At 43.3% G+C, this 24,975-nt stretch overlaps 1 protein-coding gene across 3 annotated transcripts; it reads right to left on the reverse strand.

The window, feature by feature from the left end:
• Positions 1-382: 382 nt before the first annotated feature.
• Positions 383-15,236, reverse strand: RLIG1 (RNA 5'-phosphate and 3'-OH ligase 1). Of its 3 annotated transcripts, none has more exons than XM_056574401.1 (7): positions 15,055-15,231; positions 10,934-11,051; positions 10,170-10,265; positions 6,789-6,905; positions 5,251-5,448; positions 4,484-4,653; positions 384-1,420 (listed from the first exon to the last, which is right to left on the reverse strand). In XM_056574401.1, exons 1-7 carry the CDS (start codon positions 15,103-15,105, stop codon positions 1,235-1,237), a joined length of 936 nt encoding a protein of 311 aa, XP_056430376.1. In that variant the 5' UTR covers positions 15,106-15,231; the 3' UTR covers positions 384-1,234. The 3 variants fall into 3 exon arrangements, with proteins under 3 accessions (XP_056430378.1, XP_056430376.1, XP_056430375.1); XM_056574400.1 differs by having other exon boundaries at positions 15,019-15,221; XM_056574403.1 differs by lacking the exon at positions 6,789-6,905 and having other exon boundaries at positions 383-1,420; positions 15,019-15,236.
• Between the last annotated feature and the right edge of the window lie 9,739 nt (positions 15,237-24,975).

Consider the following 24,975-nt stretch of genomic DNA (forward strand, 5'->3'; position numbering starts at 1 on the left):
GACAGGAATCCACTGAGTGAAGGTTCCCATGCATGTGAATGGGTTTTCCGTTGACCCATTCACACTCTAGAATTTTCTGGTCAGAATTTTAGACAGAAAATTCTGATCATATAATTTTGCCAGAACACTTAAAGGGGTACTACCATGCTGACAACTTATCCCCTATCTAAAAGGATAGGGGATAAGTTGCCTGATAGCGGGGGGTCCCGCCCCTGGGGACCCCCGCGATCTCGCACGCAGCACCCCGCTCTCATCAGGCCGCGGAGCGTACATCGCTCCGGGTCTGATGACTGCCGATCACGGGCCCGGAGAATCGTGACATCATGGCTCCGCCCCCTCAATGTAAGTCTATGGCAGCGGGTGAGACAGCTGTCTCGCCGCTGCCATAGACTTACATTGAGGGGGCGGAGCTGTGACATCACGATCACCGGCCTCGTCATCAGACCCGGAGCGGATGTTTGCTCCAGGGCCTGATGAAAGGGGGGGGGGTCTGTGTGCGTGATAAGTTGTCAGCACGGTAGTACCCCTTTAGCCTGCGCAATGTTCTGGCAGAATCTGTTCCACAGACCTTGCCGTCCATGGCAGTGTTTCCCAACCAGAAAGCCTCCAGGTGTTGCAAAACTACAACTTCCAGAATGGCTGGACAGCCAAAGTCTGTCCAGGCATGCTGGGAGTTGTAGTTTTGCAACATCTGGGGGCACCCTGGTTGGGAAACACTGGTCTATGGGGATGGCAAGGTCTGCGCTGTCCTAGCACCGACTGATTCAGTCAGCATTGGCTGCACTCAGAATATCCGGCTGGATTTTGTCCTGCCAGAAATTCTGGCCTTATTATCAGACACTATCCAATCTGTGCTGGGAAGGACACAGCCTACAAACAAGGGAAATGTTAACACCCAGTTGTCAACATGTATTTGTATGAGGAATAACAGTTTTGAGAGCTCACAGGATCTCTTTAAATGTTATTGCTACTGGTAAGACATGCAGAACTTTAAGGTGTAACCAAAGTGTTCTCCACTCCTAGAAAAGTGGGATAACACTGTAAATGTTACCAGTTGCTTGTTATAATAAATACTTGTGCATTGTTTGTAAATATGAAGGCCTTATGCCATGCAGACATCTGTTCTGTTGACCAGGCAGAGTGCACCATATGTTTGAAACGTAGACGTTCTACAATATTCAGTATCAGGCAGGTTGAGCTGTCAACACTTCCAATTCTTCATTCGTTGCAGTTTTCAGTCCAACAAAATGTCTTTTAATCTGTCGTAACAAATAGTGTCTTTTTTGGAAAGCTGACCCAGAAACGTGCTTGAATCTGCTTCATAGTCATATTTACATAAATCCAATCTAATTGACACTGGTTTGGAATTTAAATGTGTGTCAATAATTGGCCAGTTTAATCCAAGGTGATGGCGATGGAGCTAGGAGAGAAAAGAATAAAAATCAGTTACTTACAGTGCCTTGCAAAAAGCAACTTTTTGGGGGGTATTTTGATACATTACAGCCTTAAAGAGGTACTCCGGCCATAAGACATCTTATCCCCCATCCAAAAGTATAGGGGATAAGATGTCTGATCGCAGGGGACCCCCACAATGTCACATGCAGCACCCACCTGTGGGAGCTGCACGCAGCGCTGCAGCCTCAGAGTCTGCCAGGTCACGACTACGGGGCCGGAGTATTGTGACATCACACCCCACCCCCGCAAATGTAAGTCTATAGGAGGGGGCATGACGGACGTCACGATACTCTGGCCCCGTAGTCGTGACCTGGCAGACTGAGGCTGCAGCGCTGCGTGCAGCTCCCACATCTTATCCCCTTTCCTTTTGATAGGGGTAAGATGTCTTAGGGCTGGAGTACCCCTTTAAGTTCAATGTTTTGCTAATCTGAATTTTATGTGATGGATCAGAACACAATAGTCTAAATTGGTGAAGTGAAATGAGAATATATAAATAAAACTAATGTTTACAAACAGAAAATGGGCATGTGCGTATATATATATATTCACCCCCTTGGTAAGGAAGCCCATAAAAAGCTCTGGTGCAACCAATTACCTTCAGAAGTCACATAATTAGTGAAATGATGTCCACCTGTGTGCAATCTAAGGTATACTCACTTTTTTTTTTTTTTTTTTTTTTGAAAGGCCACAGAGGCTGCAACACCTAAACAAGATGCATCAGTAACCAAACACTTGTTTGGAGAGTCCCTTGGTCTTCATGGCAGTAAGGGACAATGTTGTTGAGAAGTACAAGTCAGGGTTAAGTTATAAAAAAAAAAAAAAAAATTTTAAATCCAAATCTTTGATGATCCCCGGAGCACCATCAAATCTATCAATGGAAAGAACATGACAACGGCAAACCTGCCAAGAGACTCCCACCTAAACTCATGGACCGAGCAAGGAGGGCATTAATCAGAGAGGCTAACAACAAAGGGCACAAATCCGTCATAGATCCCTCCACCATAAAACGTAACTTTTACTATTCCTTTTAAAAATAAGTGCAAGTGGGTTAAAAGCACATCCACTATCTGCACACTAATTTACTAATCCAAACCCTATTCACTGTGTATATGCAGGATCAATCCCCTTGGGATCCAACATTCAACACTTTATTAACTGATCCTAGTGGGGTTCGGATATTAGTGCTGAGATAGCACTAACTAGTAGCAATGGCCGTGAGCGAGTGTGTTAAAACCTCTGCTCTTATAGTGCTATTAGATAGTGGTGCCACTTTATATATTGCTGCTACACACTACATGTTTTGACACTGGAGCATGGCTTTCTCAAGGATGGCAGTAGCAGACTAAGTCTACTACGACCATCCAGCATGATCTGCTATATCCAGTTCACTTGCAGGATTCCCATCCTGAGACCTGCAGGCTTGCACAGACTCCTCCTCTTGGCACCTCAGATTGAGGTTACATGCATATTTAATATACGTTCCAGGTGAGTGGCCATCTAATAGACCCCCCCCACTTTTTGTGGGGAGCTATTTGCCTCCCAGGGTAATGCACTAGGCGCCTCTTTGGGCCTTCTTTAAAAAAGGGGTTCTACAGTAAAAAAAAAAAAATCTTAATTCTTCTAGTACTTACCAGCTGCCGTATGCTCCACAGGAAGTTTTTTCTTTTTGAATTTCCTTTCTGTCTGACCACAGTGATCCCTGATGACACCTCTGTCCATGTCAGGAACTGTCTAGAGCAGGATAGGTTTGCTATGGGGATTTTCTCCTGCTCTGGACAGTTCCTGAAACAGACAGAGGTGCCAGAGAGCACTGTGGTTAGGCAAAATAAAAGAACTTCTTCTGTAGTAAACAGCAGCTGATAATACTTTCAGTACTTAAGATTTTTTAATATTTGTAAATTACTTCTATGTTTAACTTTCTGGCACCAGATGATTTAAAATAAATTGTTTTCCACTGGAGTACCCCTTTAATGAACTCTCACACATTGAAATCCCAATCGATTAAAGAAGGTGAGGTGCACTAAAATGGATTAACCCCTAAAGTACAAATGCATAACAAATGAATCATGAGCTGGAATTGAATTCATCAGCTAACTGCCTTGGAGCTCCTAGGGTAGATTTATCAAAACCTGTGTAGAGAGTGGTGCAGTTGCCCATAGCAACCAGATTGCTTCATTCATTGTTTTAAGAGAATAGCAAAAGCGATCTATCCATGACTGAGATTAAAATGTGTCCATAAAAGCCAAATAAGTTACAAATCAGGGGCTTTTTATTTCTTCCACATATTTCATGATGTATTTCCCCCTATTTGAAAAATATGCCATGTTTACATACCCTTGTCATAGCTATATAATTTATTTATTTTTTTACTCTAACATTCCCCTTTATTTAAGAATAAAAAACACTTAACACCTCCAAATGATTCATAGATTTTGTTTTCCCTTGACACATTGTAGTTACTGTTAGTGGTAAAAACTTAAATTGAATTTTCTCTGCACACCACGACAAAGAGTTAATAAGTATAATTTACCATAAATCTGCTTTATGTTTGGTATGTGTGTGTCTAAAGTTCCTTTTTTAAGGATGACTGACTGCTTAGGTTCAGCAGTTTTCTAAATTGCAAGGGACTAATTCAGTTTTGAAGTAGCTATGGTCCAGAAATGAGATCTTCCCATGAATTACCCCCTTTTAAAAGCTGCATCCCAGTCACACGGTGGAATTTCCATTCAGAATCCGGTGGAAAAGTTCAGCTCTGAAATGTATTGCTGTCGATAGAGACGGCGCATTTCCAAGCAGTCCTAGCACCGACTGAAGTGTCGCTGGCTGCTAAAATTCCGCAAAAATGTCACCACATGAACTGCGCCTTAGAAGGCAAAGATGGAAAAAAAAAAAAACACAAATGCTGATGGCAAGAAGAAAAAGTGCTTAAAATGTTTTCTGTCATATCACTTTATTTACATGGAAACAGAAATCCCCTTGAAACTTTCCATTATGCTGTATAGAATTTAAAGCAATTCACTCATTTTACCTTGAATAAAGATCCATCTTTACAATGCCATACTATTCCTTCTACTTTCCCCTCTTGACAGTGTTCAAACCAATGCATTAGACTCTTATGATCAAGAGCTGATAGATCCTTTATGAGAAAAGTGCCATGAGGGACAAGGAAGTGAATTGGATTCTTTTTATTACCAATGCCTAGGGAAAAAAGGATTTGGCATAATGACTCATAAATACATTGTAAGGTATAGCTTCACCTGATAAAACCCTAACAAGATGACTATCCACCCAATTCAGGCAGACAAGTCCACAATTCTATTCTGTGTAGCCCACTCTGTGCAATGGGCCTGTTAACAGCTATATATGTCCATAGCCTTCCATTGCCAGACAGAGGCCAACAGTGTCCTCAGAGTTTGAACTCGGGAGGATACACAGCCCCTCCCCCGAAAGAAAAAAAAAAAAAGGAATATCCTAGTAGACTTATTTATCACATTGTCTGGTATAACAAAAAGATATATATTTCTTGACAATTTTATTAAACAGATTGGATAATAGCCTATGATGTGTTAAACATATGCCTAACATTCCCATCTGTCTCCTTAGAGGCCGGGCTAAGCTGCAGCATGCATGCCTCCTCCCTTCCCCACCCCTCTCTGCATAGCTGATGAGCCTCATATCAATCATGCAGGGAGGGGGGGAGAGAGAAGGTGTTGCATCTTAGCCTGCCCTCTGACTCTTGAGCCCTTATGTCTAGTATACAGGACTGACGTTATTGTAAACTAATTGCTTACATACCATATGGATTTCCATTAATATTGGTTCCAATGAGTTCCAGGGTTTGCTCGAGAAGATCTGACAAACGCACAAGACAAATTTCCAAAGATCCATGATCTTCTGCTTTGGGTCTTAATACTATGGCTATTCCTAATGTATAATTGACAGCACATGAATGCCAGCAATACTGCTTGTTGCTATTTTCCACAGGCACCCATCCTGAAAGAGCATAAATAATAGAAGTTAGATATTATTGAAATCATTATCAACATAAAAATGTGGCGTTCATTTTTTGCTTGCTGTTTTTTGCAGTTGTCCTTTGTAATGACATAACTCATTATATCATAAAATGTATGGCGCAACCCAAACACACTATTTTTGTGGGGAAATTAAAAAGAAAAACGCAATTTTGCTAATTTTGGAAGGTTTCGTTTTCACGCCGTACAATTTATGGTAAAAATTACGTGTGCTTTATTCTGAGGGTCAATACGATTAAAATGATACCCATTATTACGTACTTTTATATTATTGTTGTGCTTAAAAAAAAAATAATAAAATCACAAACTTTTTAACCAAATTAGTACGTTTATAATCCCTTTATTTTGATGACCTCTAACTTTTTTTTTTTCCGTATAAGCGGCGGTATGGGGGCTCATTTTTTGCGCCATGATCTGTACTTTTTTTTGATACCACATTTGCATATAAAAAAACTTAACACATTTTTTATAATTTTTTTTTTAAATAAAATGTATTAAAAAAGTAGCAATTTTGGACTTTTTTTTTTCGTTCACGTCGTTCACCGTACGGGATCATTAACATTTTATTTTAATAGTTCGGACATTTACGCACGCGGCGATACCAAATAGGTCTATAAAATTTATTTTTTACGCTTTTTGGGGGTAAAATAGGAAAAAACTGACGTTTTACTTTTTTATTGGGGGAGGGGATTTTTCACTCTTTTTTTTACTTTTACTGTTACATTTCTTTAATTTTTTTTATTTTTTTTTCACACTTGAATAGTCCCCATAGGGGACTATTCATAGCAATACCATGATTGCTAATACTGATCTGTTCTATGTATAGGACATAGAACAGATCAGTGTTATCAGCTATCTTATGCTCTGGTCTGCTCGATCTCAGACCAGAGCAGGAGACGCCAGGAGCCGGACGGAGGAAGGAGAGGGGACCTCCGTGCGGCGTTCTGAATGATCGGATCCCCACAGCAGCGCTGCGGGCGATCCGATCATTCATTCAAATCGCGCACTGCCGCAGATGCCGGGATCTGTATTGATCCCGGCACCTGAGGGGTTAATGGCGGACGCCCACGAGATCGCGGGCGTCGGCCATTGCTGGCGGGTCCCTGGCTGCGATCAGCAGCCGGGATCAGCCGCGCATGACACGGGCATCGCTCCAATGCCCGCGGTTATGCACAGGACGTAAATGTACGTCCTGGTGCATTAAGTACCACCGCACCAGGACGTACATTTACGTCCTGCGTCCTTAAGGGGTTAAATCGTACAGTCATTGTGTAGTATATAGGATATATTTTCTGCAGGTACCTGGAATATGGCCATTTTCATCAGGGTATGGTTTCCCATTAAAATATTTCACACCCTTTGCTGGAATCCAAAAGTTAGGGACAACTTTGAAGTCCTCATCAACATTCCACACAAAGTCTGAAATAAAAAAAATTCATATGTGCTTAGCTTTCAAATATCATGCTTATATGTGATGTGGGGAACCTGTCACATTAAACAGCATGTTGCAGAACTGGATTTGCTGAGAAGACCCATTTATAGTTTTATGGAAAAATATTTGGTATAATTTGTATTTTTTTTCCACATTTCTGCTCATCTTGAGCTTTAAAGGGGTATTCCGCTGGAATTTTTTTTTTAAAGAATGTGTAAATATGTATACACACCAGTGTATCTGCAGAGCATTACACTCTAGTGTCATCTACAGACACAATGGTGCAATGCTCTGCACCCACTGCTATACACATAGGGGTATATGCAGAGCATTGCACATTTGTGTCTGTAGTACAGACACTAGGATGCAATGCTCTGCACATACTACCATTTGTATAGCAGTGTGTATGTAGTACACACACACTGCTATACACATGGGGGTATGTGCAGAGCATTGAATCCTATTGTCTGTACTACAGACACATGTGCAATGCTCTGCATATACCCCTATGTGTATAGCAGTATATGCAGAGCATTGCACCCTTGTGTCAGTACTACAAATACTAGAGTGCAAATACTCAACACATACCCCCATTGGTATAGCGGTATGTATGTAGTACATATACATACTATACACATGGGGGTGTATGCAGAGCATTTGCACTCTAGTATTTGTAGAACTGACAAGGGTGCAATGCTCTGCAGTCTGCACATACCCCCATGTGTATAGGAGTGCTATATAAAAAAAAAAAAAAAAGTAAAAACAAAAAAAGAGGAAATTAACTGCTCCAATAAGAAGCTCCCCTTTATCTATTGCTATAAAAAAAAGTTAAATATATATCTCTATCTATCTCTCTCTCTCTCTCTCTATATATATATATATCTCTATCTATCTATCTCTATATATTTTTTTTTTATTTTTTTTTTTACATATTTGATACTACCGCATGGCTATCTGTCTGAACTATTAAAATATTAGTGAATCGTTAACATTTTAATAGTTCAGACAGTACCCATGCGGCAGTATCACATTTACGCTGGTTTCTTTACAGGATTATTAATAAATGATCCTGTACAGCAACCGGCGTAAAGTTAAAGGGGTACTCCGGTGCTTACACATCTTATCCCTGATCCAAAGGATAGGGGATAAGATGCCTGATCGCGGGAGTCCCGCAGCTGGGGACGCCCGTGATCATGCACGCGGCACCCCGTTTGTAATCAGTCCCCGGAGCGTGTTCACTCCGGGTCTGATTACGGTCGACCGCAGGGCCAGCGGCATGTGATGTCACGCCTCCGCCCCCGTGTGACATCACGCTCTGCCCCTCAATGCAAGCCTACGGGAGGGGGCGTGACAGCGAACACGCTCTGGGGACTGATTATAAACGGGGTGCCGCGTGCATGATCACGGGCATCCACAGCCGCGGGACTCCCGCGATCAGGCCTCTTATCCCCTATCCTTTGGATAGGGGATAAGATGTGTAAGCACCGGAGTACCCCTTTAAAAACAAAAATTGCTGCTGTTTGATCACATGCTAGAAAATTTTAATATGGCCATTGTGCATCATTTTTAAGGTAGAATGAGCTGAACCCCCTTTTTTTGGCTTTTTGACTTTTTCCGATGAAATAATCAACAACTAATAGATTAAAATAATCGATAGCGGCAGCCCTAAATGACATCACTCATTTAACCATAAAATGTATGGTGCAACCAAAAAACTACTATTTGTGTGGGAAAATTAAGAAAAGAACAATTTTGCAAATGTTGGAAAGTTTCATTCTCATGCTGTACAATTTATGGTAAAAACATGTGTTCTTTATTCTGTGGGTCAATAAGATTAAAATGACACACTTTTCTATTATTGTACCGCTTTAAAAATATGAAATAAAAATTGTGAACTTTTTAACCAAATTAGTAAGTTTAAAATCCCTCTATTTTGCTGACCTATAACTTTTTCATTTTTCCATATAAGCAGCGGTATGAGGGCTTTTTTTTGCGCTGTGATCTACACTTTTAATTGATAACACATTTGCATCTATAAATAGATTTTTTTTATAAAAAAAATTTGGTAATAAAATGTAAATTAAAAAAATTTAAAAAAAAAAGCAGCAATTTTGGACTTTTATGTTCATCGTACGGGATCATTATTATATACGCAGGTGTGCTGCTGTCACCTTCCTCTTTTGTATCTGCACTTTGGACCCAGGACCGGGCCCCGAGACAGCTTGCACCCACAGCATTTGTTTGGACATTCCGGTTGTGTTGCTCAATATATTATATAATATATATATATATATAATATTGCTCAAAAAAATAAAGGGAACACTAAGATAACACATCCTAGATCAGAATGAATGAACTAATCGTATGAAATACTTTCGTCTTTACATAGTTGAATGAGACAGGTCAGTACATCAGGAGAAGGCCGTAGGAGGGCAACAACACATCTGCCTTTGTGCAAGGAGGAGAAGGGGGAGCACTTCCAGAGCCCTGCAAAATGACCTCCAGCAGGCCATAAATGTGCATGTGTCCACTCAAATGGTCAAAAACAGACTCCATGAGGGTGGTATGAGGGCCTGACATCCACAGGTGGGGGTTGTGCTTACAGCCCAACACCATGTAGGATGTTTGGCATTTGCCAGAGAACACCAAGATTGGCAAATTCGCTACTGGCGCCCTGTGGATTGATAACTTTGATTTCCATTGATAATTTTTGTGTGATTTTGTTGTCAGCACATTCAACTATGTAAAGACAAAAGTATTTCATATGATTAGTTCATTCCTTCTGATCTAGGATGTGTTATCTTAGTGCTCCCTTTATTTTTTTGAGCAATATTATATTTTATTTATTGAGCAACACAACCAAAATGTCCAAACAAATGCTGTGGGTGCAAGCGGTCTCGGGGCCCGGTCCTGGGTCCAAAGTGCAGATACAAGAGAGGAAGGTGACAGCAGCACAGCACGTATTCAAAGCAGTGAGGTAACTTTATTCCAGCAAATACAGATACAGTAACATTTCTGTGGTCTCGTGAAAATGGTGATGTGAGACGACAGGAACGTTGCTGTATCTGTATTTGCTGGAATAAAGCTACCTCACTGCTTTGAATAGGCCGGTGTGCTGCTGTCGCCTTCCTCTTGTGTGTATATTTATTTATTTAACAATTTTAGACAAACTGTCTGAAATATTAACAGGACTGTAAATATAAAATAATTTTGAAAACACAGATGGAGAAAATAAAAAAATCTGCACAAACCTTTGGAGTTTCCCTTTGAATAAATATATTTTTTAAACCTCTTTTCCGCCTGTTTTGTTGGCTTTCTGTCATACCGGGCCCACAGGTATGGAAGACCTGTTAAAGAGAAGAGACATGAAAAAAAAAATAAAAAAAAAAAATAACTTTCATATGAACCACACAACCCCATGCGACAAAGATGACAAAATTGAATAAATTCAGTAAGCAAGGATATTCACACAATTCGGATTTAGCTTATTAGTGACCTATTTGCAGTATTATTTATTTACACTGCATTACTGCAACCTGATATGATCATGACTAGAGATGAGCGAACTTACAGTAAATTCGATTTGTCACAAACTTCTCGGCTCGGCAGTTGATGACTTTTCCTGCATAAATTAGTTCAGCTTTCAGGTTCTCCGTGGGCTGGAAAAGGTGGATACAGTCCTAGGAGACTCTTTCCAAGGACTGTATCCACCTTTTCCAGCCCACCGGAGCACCTGAAGGCTGAACTAATTTTCGCAGGATAAGTCATCAACTGCCGAGCCGAGAAGTTCGTGACGAATCGAATTTACTGTAAGTTCGCTCATCTCTAATCTTGACTGCTAGTAAATCCTAAAGAACAACACATCCCAACCTGCAACTGGACGCCATGGGATGAAGGCCAGCAGATTGTGTTTGCTCCCCCAATAATAAAAACTGCACACATTTCTAATAATCCATTTATTGTTGCACTGACCATTAATCTATTGGTAACATACATAAAACATATGTATACCTACCTTTGTGTGTAGTGACATAGCAGCATGTGCCATCGACCTTCTCTGTAGCCAGTGCATGGTCAATAGCGGCATTCAATGCCAGAGGGTTTAGTGTTTCTGTAGCCAGCACTTTGAACGTCTAAGAGACAAAAAGAGATAATTTTTGCAGCACTGCCCATCCCGTCAGAGCCCAAGACTTGCTCCATGACAACAAACATTCAATCTACGGATATGACATAAGTCCCGTACACTTGCATGGGACTTCCGCAAAATCCATAGATTTAATGTCCATAGTCATGAGCAGGTCTTGGCCGGCGGTACGAACATTTAGGCATATGTCCCTCTAGATGTAGGCTTTAAAGGGAACCTGTCACATGGTAAATTCAGTCCAATCTAAAAGCATCGTGTTATAAAGCAAGAGAAGCCAAGCAGATTGATATAAACATTTATGTGGGAGACTTGTCATTTATTCATGTAAATCTCTGTTCATTCTGGGCTTAAAAGTCAAGTGGGCGGTCCTAATTGAAAGCTCTCTATATGCTCATTTTTATGCCTTGATCTGTAGTTTGTTTCGGTACCTTTTTGGGATAGGTGAGACTTTTTAATCACTTTTCATTCCATTTTTCTAAGATATGATGTGACCAAAATAACGGAAATTCTGGCATCGGGCATTTTTTTGTTTATGCTGTTCACAATGCAAAATTAAAGGGGTTTTCTTAACTCAAAGCTTTTATTTATCCTTATAGTTGATGTAAAACTAAATAGTTCTGCAAATATATTTACCCAACATGTAGTCTTTCCCAGATATTTTCATCTTTCTCCTCCACTTGTCTGCTCATCAACTAGATTACCGGCCACTGCTCTGCCCATGAAGCAGTGGTCAGGATGGTGACAACACTCGCTTGCTGGGACCCAAGCAGCACATAGGCTACTGGGGGGGGGCACTCTTCTGGACAGCCCTCTACAGATCTGTGTATAAGGGGACAGATCTATAATATGCAGCCACCCCCATATACATATGTATGCATGCGAGTGTGTATATGTGTGAGGGGGAATAAGAGCTCAGCTGGCTGATATCTGTCATACTGCCCACATATAGCAGAGCCAAGCCCAGATGAGAAGACAGGACAGGTAATGGGGAGTTTGGAATATCCCTTTAAATGAAAACGGTCATCCTGTTCACCCACACTAATCCGAATACACTGGGCGAACTGGAGACTGATGAGGGGTCGTGACTCCTATACGTACCTGCACTCCAGAGATCCGTCCCGCCAAAGATCTTCTTCTATGTTCAGTGAATTACGCGCTGGAGGCGGGCCCGCCGGCTGAAATTGAATATTCATTGTCTCCTGTTCAACCACAATATAAACCAGTGTATTGGGTTTAGTATGGGTGAACAGGATGACAGTTTTCCTTTAATAATATTTTCATATGGGGAGATTTATCAAAACTGTGCAGAAAAAGGAGTGGTGCAGTTGCCCATAGCAACCATTCTCATTGCTTTCATTTTGCACAGGCCTTTTTTTAAAATGAAAGAAAAAATATCAGATTGGTTGCTATGGCAACTGCACCACTCTTCCTCCACACAGGTTTTGATAATTGTCTCCCATTGTCCAGACATGGTTTACAATGGGCAACACCAAATATGTTTGTTTTTTGAAAAATGAGGCTGGGGACCATTGAAAATCTTTATTATGGGAGAAGACTGCCATAGTAACCAAATAACCTCCTGACAGGTGCAGCACCTACCGTATTTTTCGCCGTTTAAGACGCACTTTTCCGTCCCCAAAACTGGGGGGGGGGAAGTTGGTGCATCTTATATGGCGAATACACACCTATCGCGGCGGTCCCTGCGGCCATCAACGGCCGGGACCCGCTGCTAATACAGGACATCACAGATCGTGGTGAAGAGCTGTATTAACCCTTCAAACGCGGCGATCAAAGCTGACCGCCGCATCTGAAGCGAAAATAACACTAACCCGGCTGTTCGGGACCGCCACGGTGAAATCGCGGCGTCCCGAACAGCTTACAGGACACCGGGAGGGACCTTACCTGCCTCCTCGGTGTCTGCTCCGTGCCGGGATCCCCTGCATGGCTGGCGCTCTCCTTCGTAGTCATCACGTCGTCGCGCACGCCGTCCTGTCATCCAATAGGAGTGGCGTGCGTAACGACATCATGGCGGAAACGGAGAGCGAAGAGACGTTCCGGCGCGTCAGGGACGCGGTGACAGCGATGGAGAGCGACATCCAGGACAGCGGTGACGAGCGGTGATGGGTCTGGAGCGGCGGGGACACGCGAGTATTACCTCCTATACCAGTGGTCTTCAACCTGCAGACCTCCAGATGTTGCAAAACTACAACTCCCAGCATGCCCGGACAGCCAACGGCTGTCCGGGCATGCTGGGAGTTGTAGTTTTGCAACATCTGAAGGTCCGCAGTTTGAAGATCACTGTCCTATACTTTACATTGTATTTGGTTCAAAATCTTTATTTTCTAGCTATTTATCCTATAAAATTAGTTGCGTCTTATATGCCGGAGCGTCTCATATGGTGAAAAATACGGTATCATCTAGGCCTCTACATGCTGCCACTGCGATTGATCTAAAGTCTGATCTCCGCAGTTGCCAGGAAGCATTTACTGTCATTCAGCCGCCACACATACAGCCGGTGTAGTGCCATATTTTGTGTTCTGCCGTGGAATGTTACATGACTCCGCCCTTTTCAGTGCCGGACTAAGACCGTTCCATTGGCTGACATGCCAATTGGTTCCTAGCCAGGCTAGGGTGCACGTGACCACAAATATATGGTCTCAAACATCGTTCCCGTCACCGTTCCCTGTCTCTACATGGGACATTACATTCATTCTCCGCCATGGGGACCAGTAGTTCCGGGGTCATGTAACACCTTCCACAGCAAAACAAAACATGGCACTACACCAGTTTACTACAGTGACTGCCAGGCTGCCGTATAAGGGTATGTTCACACTGATTAATATTTGCGCAGAACTCTCGCTGAAAAAAATCCACTCAGAAATTACCGTTTTTTCCACGCGGCATTCCGCACAGAAATCAGTACGGAATTCAGCGCGGCATAGGAGACATTATTAAAAAATGGGGTTATTTTTTTGCGCAATTTCCGAGGGAATTCCACGCAAAATCTACAATTTCCACGCGAATTCTGCACGAAAGTGTGGCGGACTGAAAAAAAAAAATTAACATTGAGTTCTATGGGGTTAGGACGCGAATTCCGCATGAAGAAAGAACATGTTCATTCTGCATGCGGAACGGAATTCAGCGACAGACTTCCACTAGTGGAAATTCCTCAGTGTGAACTGAGGAGCAGAAATTGTATTACATACTATGGGGTATGGCACTGCTGAATGAATTGGAGAGGAAGAAGCGAGCAGAATTACTCGCGGAAATTCCTCTCCAAACCTTCAGTGTGAACATACCCTAAAATAGCGGTCTTCAAACTGTGGCCCTCCAGATGTGGCAAAACTACAACTCCCAGCATGCCCAGACAGCCGTTGGCTGTCCGGGCATGCTGGGAATTGTAGTTTTGCCACATCTGGAGGGCCGCAGTTTGAAGACCACTGCCCTAAAAGGTGTAACGGTGGACACTAATGGGTGCAGATTTTGCTGTGCATCCGGTCAATGAGGAAAACCCGCAATAAATCCGCACCATCAACATGAATGGCGCACATGGCAGACTGCAACTGTCTCCTCCATGTAAATGTGCAGAGCGGGAATGTTCCAGTAATGAGTACAATGGTGGAGGAACTATTGTATCTGTAGTACTTCTGCCTATAGGACATCACAGGACACCCAACATTAGTCAGCACAAGGCGGCTCATTCATTGTACAGGAGGTGCCTATTATACCCAAAGGTATTATTATTTAGCGGATCCCCATTGGTCACTATTTAGAGGTAGCACATCTGCTTCATGGTTACACCCACACCATGTGGATCTGTCTGCTGAATGGATCTGTAAAATATCCACATGGGGATTCTTCCTATTCTAATGAGTCTGCACGGAACTATAAGTGATCCCATTGCCAGGACACTACTCTCCAGACATGAAGGGGGCGCTGCTGCGGCTGACCATCACCTGGTGCTCCCGCTTGGCGGACGGCTCGTCCTTCACCTGAGTGACGAACACACACGAGATCTTCTGCTGCACTGAGCCCCGCTCCATTCTGACTGGAGAGACGCTCAGCCACCCCGCTACGTACACTGCTAGCCTCAGCACTTCCGCCCTCTGCTCAGTCAGCCAATCAGCGACAAGCTTTATAGTCACGCTGGCGCTGGAGGGAACGGTGGATGGCGGGAAATGTAGTCCCACATGCAGGACTCGGGGAAGAGGTGTGACGGTTTGAGGATCTTGCCCTGTTATAATCCTTTAGATTGTGATAGTACGTGAAATATAATTGACAACTCTATTTTTTACTCTATATCTATTAATGCTTTTATTTTTACCTATTACAATAGCTTGAGGCTAGAAGCAGGACTATAGGAAGTGTTACCCAACCAGGGTGCCTCCAGCTGATCCAAAACTACAATTTTCAATATGCTGGGAGTTGTAGTTTTGCAACAGCTGGAGGCACCCAGGTTTGGAAACAGTCATTAGGACAAATCCTTTTACCCCTCCCTGGCATTGGTGTGGGTATAAGCAGTGTTTCCCAACCAGGGATCCTCCAGCTGTTGCAAAACTACAACTGCCAGCATGTCCGGACAACCAAAAGGAGGGAAAAACTAGTATAAACTGTATTCATAGTGCACCCATAAGAGCACCAGTCACTGTGCCCCATAACATTGCCAGCCAGACTAAGCCAAAGCCATGCCAGCCATAGTGTGATTCGGGCGCAGCTAATGTCACCGCTCTTTTCACAAATAGAAATAAACAGGAGGGGCTCAACCTAACATACACGGGGGGCTCAACCTAACATACACGGGGGGCTCAACCTAACATACACGGGGGGCTCAACCTAACATACACGGGGGGCTCAACCTAATATACACGGGGGGCTCAACCTAATATACACGGGTGGCTCAACCTAATATACACGGGGGGCTCAACCTAATATACACGGGGGGCTCAACCTAACATACACGGGGGGCTCAACCTAATATACACGGGGGGCTCAACCTAACATACACGGGGGGCTCAACCTAACATACACGGGGGGCTCAACCTAATATACACGGGGGGCTCAACCTAATATACACGGGGGGCTCAACCTAATATACACGGGGGCTCAACCTGATATACACGGGGGGCTCAACCTAACATACACGGGGGGCTCAACCTAATATACACGGGGTGCTCAACCTTATATACACGGGGTGCTCAACCTAATATACACGGGGTGCTCAACCTAATATACACGGGGGGCTCAACCTAATATACACGGGGGGCTCAACCTAATATACACGGGGGGCTCAACCTAACATACACGGGGTGCTCAACCTAACATACACGAGGTGCTCAACCTAACATACACGGGGGGCTCAACCTAATATACACGGGGGGCTCAACCTAACATACACGGGGGGCTCAACCTAATATACACGGGGTGCTCAACCTAATATACACGGGGTGCTCAACCTAATATACACGGGGGGCTCAACCTAATATACACGGGGGGCTCAACCTAATATACACGGGGGGCTCAACCTAACATACACGGGGGGCTCAACCTAACATACACGGGGGGCTCAACCTAATATACACGGGGGGCTCAACCTAATATACACGGGGGGCTCAACCTAATATACACGGGGGGCTCAACCTAATATATACGGGGGGCTCAACCTAATATACACGGGGGGCTCAACCTAACATACACGGGGGGCTCAACCTAATATACACGGGGGGCTCAACCTAATATACACGGGGGGCTCAACCTAATATACACGGGGGCTCAACCTGATATACACGGGGGGGCTCAACCTAACATACACGGGGTGCTCAACCTTATATACACGGGGTGCTCAACCTAATATACACGGGGGGCTCAACCTAATATACACGGGGGGCTCAACCTAATATACACGGGGGGCTCAACCTAACATACACGGGGTGCTCAACCTAACATACACGAGGTGCTCAACCTAATATACACGGGGTGCTCAACCTAATATACACGGGGGGCTCAACCTAACATACACGGGGGGCTCAACCTAATATACACGGGGTGCTCAACCTAATATACACGGGGGGCTCAACCTAACATACACGGGGGGCTCAACCTAACATACACGGGGGGCTCAACCTAACATACACGGGGGGCTCAACCTAATATACACGGGGGGCTCAACCTAATATACACGGGGGGCTCAACCTAATATACACGGGGGGCTCAACCTAACATACACGGGGTGCTCAACCTAACATACACGAGGTGCTCAACCTAACATACACGGGGTGCTCAACCTAATATACACGGGGGGCTCAACCTAACATACACGGGGGGCTCAACCTAATATACACGGGGTGCTCAACCTAATATACACGGGGTGCTCAACCTAATATACACGGGGGGCTCAACCTAATATACACGGGGGGCTCAACCTAACATACACGGGGGGCTCAACCTAACATACACGGGGGGCTCAACCTAATATACACGGGGGGCTCAACCTAATATACACGGGGGGCTCAACCTAACATACATGGGGGGCTCAACCTAACATACACGGGGGGCTCAACCTAATATACACGGGGGGCTCAACCTAATATACACGGGGTGCTCAACCTTATATACACGGGGTGCTCAACCTAATATACACGGGGTGCTCAACCTAATATACACGGGGTGCTCAACCTAATATACACGGGGGGCTCAACCTAATATACACGGGGGGCTCAACCTAATATACACGGGGGGCTCAACCTAACATACACGGGGTGCTCAACCTAACATACACGAGGTGCTCAACCTAATATACACGGGGGGCTCAACCTAACATACACGGGGGGCTCAACCTAATATACACGGGGGGCTCAACCTAATATACACGGGGTGCTCAACCTAACATACACGAGGTGCTCAACCTAATATACACGGGGTGCTCAACCTAATATACACGGGGTGCTCAACCTAATATACACGGGGTGCTCAACCTAATATACACGGGGGGCTCAACCTAATATACACGGGGTGCTCAACCTAATATACACGGGGGGCTCAACCTAACATAACAGAACATAACAGAAAAACACAGAATACCAGAGCCAGAAAAAGCCATCACTGAAAATGGTAGCACACCCAATATAATCAATTAGAAAAAATATTTTATTGATACAAAATATATTAAAGACACACAATTGCACACAGGAAATGAATTAAAAGCATTTCAAATCTCTGGCTTACTAAAGCCAGCACACAATTTAGGGGAGGGGCCATGAACCCCCTCTCCTAACCTGACACCCGTCCTCAATGTACAATGTGACCTGTGTGTCAATCTGTAGCTCACATGCAGGCAACAATAAAGTCAAATATGCAAGTGACATGTCAAAGAATGCACTAAACATTGCACCATATTAGTCCAAGTACCTTATAATGACTACACTGCAGCTATGTATAATAACAGATTACCACATAGAACCAGACATCACAGGCCAGGGAACGGTTGGAGTGAGGGAGGACGGGGTCACAGGCCAGGTAGCGGTTGGAGTGAGGGAGGACGGGTTCACCAAAGTCCCCACGCGTTCCGTGGCCACACAGGGGCAACTTCCTCTTTTCACTGCATTAAAACAGTTTTTCTCTTTACTATGGAGAGCGGCAGGAGAATATACAGGTATAGGAGGAAACTACTTGTGACCCTGCAGAGATACGTGTGGCGTCTCTTGTTGCTCTAAGGCTAGGTTCACACTACAGAATTCCCGCCTGCAATTCCACTTTGAAATTACAGACAGAAATTCTGCTTAGTAAAATGTATAGTATAGTGAATGGGTTTCCGTCCACAAATTCACACTTCAGAAAATCCGCTTGAAAATTTCCACCTGAAGAATGGTGTTGCTCTTTCTTCAGGCTGAAATACTCGCGGAACAAATTGCAGTCTATTGGAGACTGCAGTTTCTGTGCGGTCCTAGCGCCGACATATTCAGTTGGTGTTGGCCGCACTCAGAATCTCTGGGCGGTAATTTAGTACCCGGAGATTCCGCAGTGTGAACGTAGACTTACTGTTCCAGAGTTAGGCTACGTTCACACTGCGGAATCTCCAGGCAGAAAATTTCCACCCAGAGATTCCGAGTGCGGCCAGCGTCGACTGAATCTGTCGGCGCTAGGACCGCACGGACACTGCAGTCTCCAATAGACTGCAATGTGTTCCGCGAGTATTTCCGCACCATTCTTCAGACGGAAATTTTCAAGCGGATTTTCCGTTCACAAATTCCGCTTCACAAATTCTGAAGTCTGGAACGGAAACCCATTCACTGCACTATACATTTTAGTAAGCTGAATTTCTGTCTGTAATTTCAAAGCGCAATTGCAGGCGGAAATTCCGTAGTGTGGACCTAGCCTTAGAGGCCAGGTGTATATATATATTTTTTTTTTTGCAATTCTATATGTATTACGTAATTTACTGTGGTGATGGCTCCTTTGTAATTATATCTTTTAGAGTATGTTCACATGGCAAAATTTGTGCGCAATATTCTGCACAGACCCTCCACTGCAGCAGAGTCCCATTGATTTCATTAGGATTCTGCTGCATTGTTAACATGGCAGAATTTGTGCACCAGTTGTTTCTGCTGTGGAAATTCTGATTTTAGCATCTGCAGAAAGAGTGGACATGTCTATTCTTTCTGTGGATTTCTATGAGACAATTACGGAGCGATCCTAGCACACGCTGGAGTAGTCAAATCTGTGTAATGTCCGCATGTGTTTTCCGTGCAAACATTCCGCACATTTTCCACCATGTGAACCTGGCCTAAGGCTATGCAATTTTTTTTACGTGTTTCCCCACAATTTTGCGGCTGTATATTCACATCTGTATTTCACTTTGTTGTTATTCATTCCTGGCTACTTTACTCTCAACTGTTGTTTTGTCATGTTTTTTGTCAGATGCAGTAATAGAGCTCCACACGGCTATTTACCATGTGTTTGAATTTTATAGTTTTAATTATTAGCCTGTGTCAATGATGCTATTTTATCCAGTACATTTGGGTGTGCGCGTGTGTGCTTTTCATTTTCTACTGTGACATCACCATGCACATTATTCCAATATCGTGACATCACCATGCACATTATTCCAATATCGTGACATCACCATGCACATTATTCCAATATTGTGACATCACTGTGCACATTATTCTAATATTGTGACATCACCATGCACATTATTCCAATTTCATGACATCACTGTGCACATTATTCCTGTACTGTGACGATACTGCATTATTCCTGTACTGTGACATCACTGTGCACATTATTCCTGTACTGTGACATCACTGTGCACATTATCCCTGTACTGTGACATCACTGTGCACATTATTCCTGTACTGTGACATCGCTGTGCACATTATTCCTGTACTGTGACATCACTGTGCACATTATTCCTGTACTGTGATGACACTGTATTATCCCTGTACTGGGACGTCACTGTGCACATTATTCCTGTACTGTGACGACACTGTATTATCCCTGTACTGTGACATCACTGTGTATATTATCCCTGTACTGTGACATCACTGTGCACATTATTCCTGTACTGTGACATCACTGTGTATTATCCCTGTACTGTGACATCACTGTGTATTATCCCTGTACTGTGACATCACTGTGTGTATTATCTCTGTACTGTGACATCACTGTGCACATTATTCCTGTACTGTGACGACACTGTATTATCCCTGTACTGTGACATCACTGTGCACATTATTCCTGTACTGTGACATCACTGTGTATTATCCCTGTACTGGGACATCACTGTGCACATTATTCCTGTACTGTGACGACACTGTATTATCCCTGTACTGTGACATCACTGTGCACATTATTCCTGTACTGTGACATCACTGTGTATTATCCCTGTATTGGGACATCACTGTGCACATTATTCCTGTACTGTGACGACACTGTATTATCCCTGTACTGGGACATCACTGTGTATTATCCCTGTACTGGGACATCACTGTGCACATTATTCCTGTACTGTGACGACACTGCATTATTCCTGTACTGTGACATCACTGTGTATTGTCCCTGTACTGTGACATCACTGTGTGTATTATCCCTGTACTGTGACATCACTGTGTATATTATCTCTGTACTGTGACATCACTGTGTGTATTATTCCTGTACTGTGACATCACTCTGTATATTATCCCTGTACTGTGACATCACTGTGTATTATTCCTGTACTGTGACATCACTGTGTATTATTCCTGTACTGTGACATCACTGTGTATTATTCCTGTACTGTGACATCACTGTGTATTATTCCTGTACTGTGACATCACTGTGTATTATTCCTGTACTGTGACATCACTGTGTGTATTATACCTGTACTGTGACATCACTGTGTATTATCCCTGTACTGTGCTATCACTGTGTGTATTATCTCTGTACTGGGACATCACTGTGCACATTATTCCTGTACTGTGACAACACTGTATTATCCCTGTACTGTGACATCACTGTATTATCCCTGTACTGTGACATCACTGTGACATTCCAATATTGTGACATCACCATGCACATTATTCCAATATCATGACGTCACCATGCACATTATTCCAATATCGTGACGTCACCATGCACATTATTCCAATATCGTGACATCACCATGCACATTATTCCAATATCGTGACATCACCATGCACATTATTCCAATATTGTGACATCACTGTGCACATTATTCTAATATTGTGACATCACCATGCACATTATTCCAATTTCATGACATCACTGTGCACATTATTCCTGTACTGTGACGATACTGCATTATTCCTGTACTGTGACATCACTGTGCACATTATTCCTGTACTGTGACATCACTGTGCACATTATCCCTGTACTGTGACATCACTGTGCACATTATTCCTGTACTGTGACATCGCTGTGCACATTATTCCTGTACTGTGACATCACTGTGCACATTATTCCTGTACTGTGATGACACTGTATTATCCCTGTACTGGGACGTCACTGTGCACATTATTCCTGTACTGTGACGACACTGTATTATCCCTGTACTGTGACATCACTGTGTATATTATCCCTGTACTGTGACATCACTGTGCACATTATTCCTGTACTGTGACATCACTGTGTATTATCCCTGTACTGTGACATCACTGTGTATTATCCCTGTACTGTGACATCACTGTGTGTATTATCTCTGTACTGTGACATCACTGTGCACATTATTCCTGTACTGTGACGACACTGTATTATCCCTGTACTGTGACATCACTGTGCACATTATTCCTGTACTGTGACATCACTGTGTATTATCCCTGTACTGGGACATCACTGTGCACATTATTCCTGTACTGTGACGACACTGTATTATCCCTGTACTGTGACATCACTGTGCACATTATTCCTGTACTGTGACATCACTGTGTATTATCCCTGTATTGGGACATCACTGTGCACATTATTCCTGTACTGTGACGACACTGTATTATCCCTGTACTGGGACATCACTGTGTATTATCCCTGTACTGGGACATCACTGTGCACATTATTCCTGTACTGTGACGACACTGCATTATTCCTGTACTGTGACATCACTGTGTATTGTCCCTGTACTGTGACATCACTGTGTGTATTATCCCTGTACTGTGACATCACTGTGTATATTATCTCTGTACTGTGACATCACTGTGTGTATTATTCCTGTACTGTGACATCACTCTGTATATTATCCCTGTACTGTGACATCACTGTGTATTATTCCTGTACTGTGACATCACTGTGTATTATTCCTGTACTGTGACATCACTGTGTATTATTCCTGTACTGTGACATCACTGTGTATTATTCCTGTACTGTGACATCACTGTGTATTATTCCTGTACTGTGACATCACTGTGTGTATTATACCTGTACTGTGACATCACTGTGTATTATCCCTGTACTGTGCTATCACTGTGTGTATTATCTCTGTACTGGGACATCACTGTGCACATTATTCCTGTACTGTGACAACACTGTATTATCCCTGTACTGTGACATCACTGTGCACATTATTCCTGTACTGTGACGACACTGTATTATCCCTGTACTGTGACATCACTGTGCACATTATTCCTGTACTGTGACGACACTGTATTATCGCTGTACTGGGACATCACTGTGTATTATCCCTGTACTGTGACATCACTGTGCACATTATTCCTCTACTGTGACGACACTGTATTATCCCTGTACTGTGACATCACTGTGCACATTATCCCTGTACTGTGACATCACTGTGCACATTATTCCTGTACTGGGACATCACTGTGTATTATCCCTGTACTGTTACATCACTGTGCACATTATTCCTGTACTGTGACATCACTGTGCACATTATTCCTGTACTGTGACGACACTGTATTATCGCTGTACTGGGACATCACTGTGTATTATCCCTGTACTGTGACATCACTGTGTATTATCCCTGTACTGGGACATCACTGTACACATTGGAGGAGATATTAAAAAACAACTGTAATTTCTGTTATAGCGATATTAATCATACCTTTTTTTTCTCCTCTGATTTTCAAAGTTGTCTTGTGCTGCTTTGAAAATATGTGACAGTTTATTTTCGTGCCACTTTAGTTTTTTTCGCACCAAAACTGTCAAAATTGGCGCCATTTTTTTTGTTGCTGCCCTATTGGATTTTTTTTGCTCCAAAATTGGCAATTTTGATATTGTCAACAAATTTTACATCCCTGAAATTTCTGGTGGAAGTATCTCACATGATATTCCATGATTACTAGTGCCCAGACAAGAGATAACTGTATAAATTATTTCTAGGGCATTTCTTGGGCTTAAAGGACATCTGCAGTGAAAAGAACTTATCCCCTATCCACAGGATAGGGGATAAGTGGTTGGTCGTGGGGGTACCCCCGCGATCTCCCAAACGGGGCTACCGCATTGCCGCGCTGTGTGCCAACTAATGCGAGCAGCGTCGACCTCACTGAGGTTGACGGTACGCCCCCTCCCCATACAGTTCTATGGGAGAGGCGGGGAGAGGGACGAACGCTGCATCGGCCGACACGCCTCCTGCACAGGAGAGACGCAGCAGAGCCATGCAGGAGATCCCAGCGTTCGGACCACTCCACGATCAAACATTTATTCCCTATCCTGTGGATAGGGGATAAGTTGTTTTTGCTGCATATTTCCCTTAAATGTGAGTGCAGGTGCACTCATGATAATAATTATTTATTTTACAATAATTGATTAAATAACACCTTTTCCCCAAAAACTAATGAAACACAAAAACAAAAAAAACTACAACCATTTCTGTGATTTCTACACTTGCAAAAAGCTGGTGTGAAATCTTTGATGTAAAATGGACTCTCACCCCTTTGAAAATATCATGTAAAACATGAAATTTACATAACCACACCCACTTTGTCAAACCTGGTGTGACTAGTGTAAACCTTGGGTAATTCTCATGTAAAACACTTTGAATATCTGATGTAACCTTTTTAGCCCCCACATTTTTTATGTTTGATGTGAAGAGTTTTAAATATGACCCCCCAAAATCCCTGTGCTGTGACAACACTGTGTACATTAAAGGGGTACTCCAGCATTTGACACCTTATCCACAGAATAAGATAAGTGTCTGATCACTGGGGGGGTCTGTTCGATAGAACCATGGGGCCGAATGTCCCCAAGCACAAAGTGCGAGGTCATCGCATCCCCTCCATGTATCTTGCAATTGCTATTTCAAAATATTAACATAAATATCACATGTCAGTGTGTACATGTTGTCATTTGTGAAGGCTGGGCTCACTATTGCAGATGGGTTCCCTTTACTTGAATGCGGCTTGGCTGCAGTACTGAGCAGCCAAGTGTAGGATATGCTAGTGTGAGCAGGTGTGAATAATAAGGAGCTGCTGCAT

This window comes from Hyla sarda, chromosome 4 (genome assembly GCF_029499605.1).
Source record: "Hyla sarda isolate aHylSar1 chromosome 4, aHylSar1.hap1, whole genome shotgun sequence".
NCBI lineage: Eukaryota > Metazoa > Chordata > Amphibia > Anura > Hylidae > Hyla > Hyla sarda.

Excerpts from the sequence above, each read along its gene's own strand:
- RLIG1 (XM_056574400.1), bottom strand. The coding sequence starts at position 15,105 with ATGGAGCGGGGCTCAGTGCAGCAGAAGATCTCGTGTGTGTTCGTCACT. Across the intron at positions 11,052-15,018 it reads CCGCCAAGCGGGAGCACCAG|ACGTTCAAAGTGCTGGCTAC; the intron begins GTGATGGTCAGC and ends TTTGTCTCTTAG. Across the intron at positions 5,449-6,788 it reads TGAAAATGGCCATATTCCAG|GATGGGTGCCTGTGGAAAAT; the intron begins GTACCTGCAGAA and ends ATGCTCTTTCAG.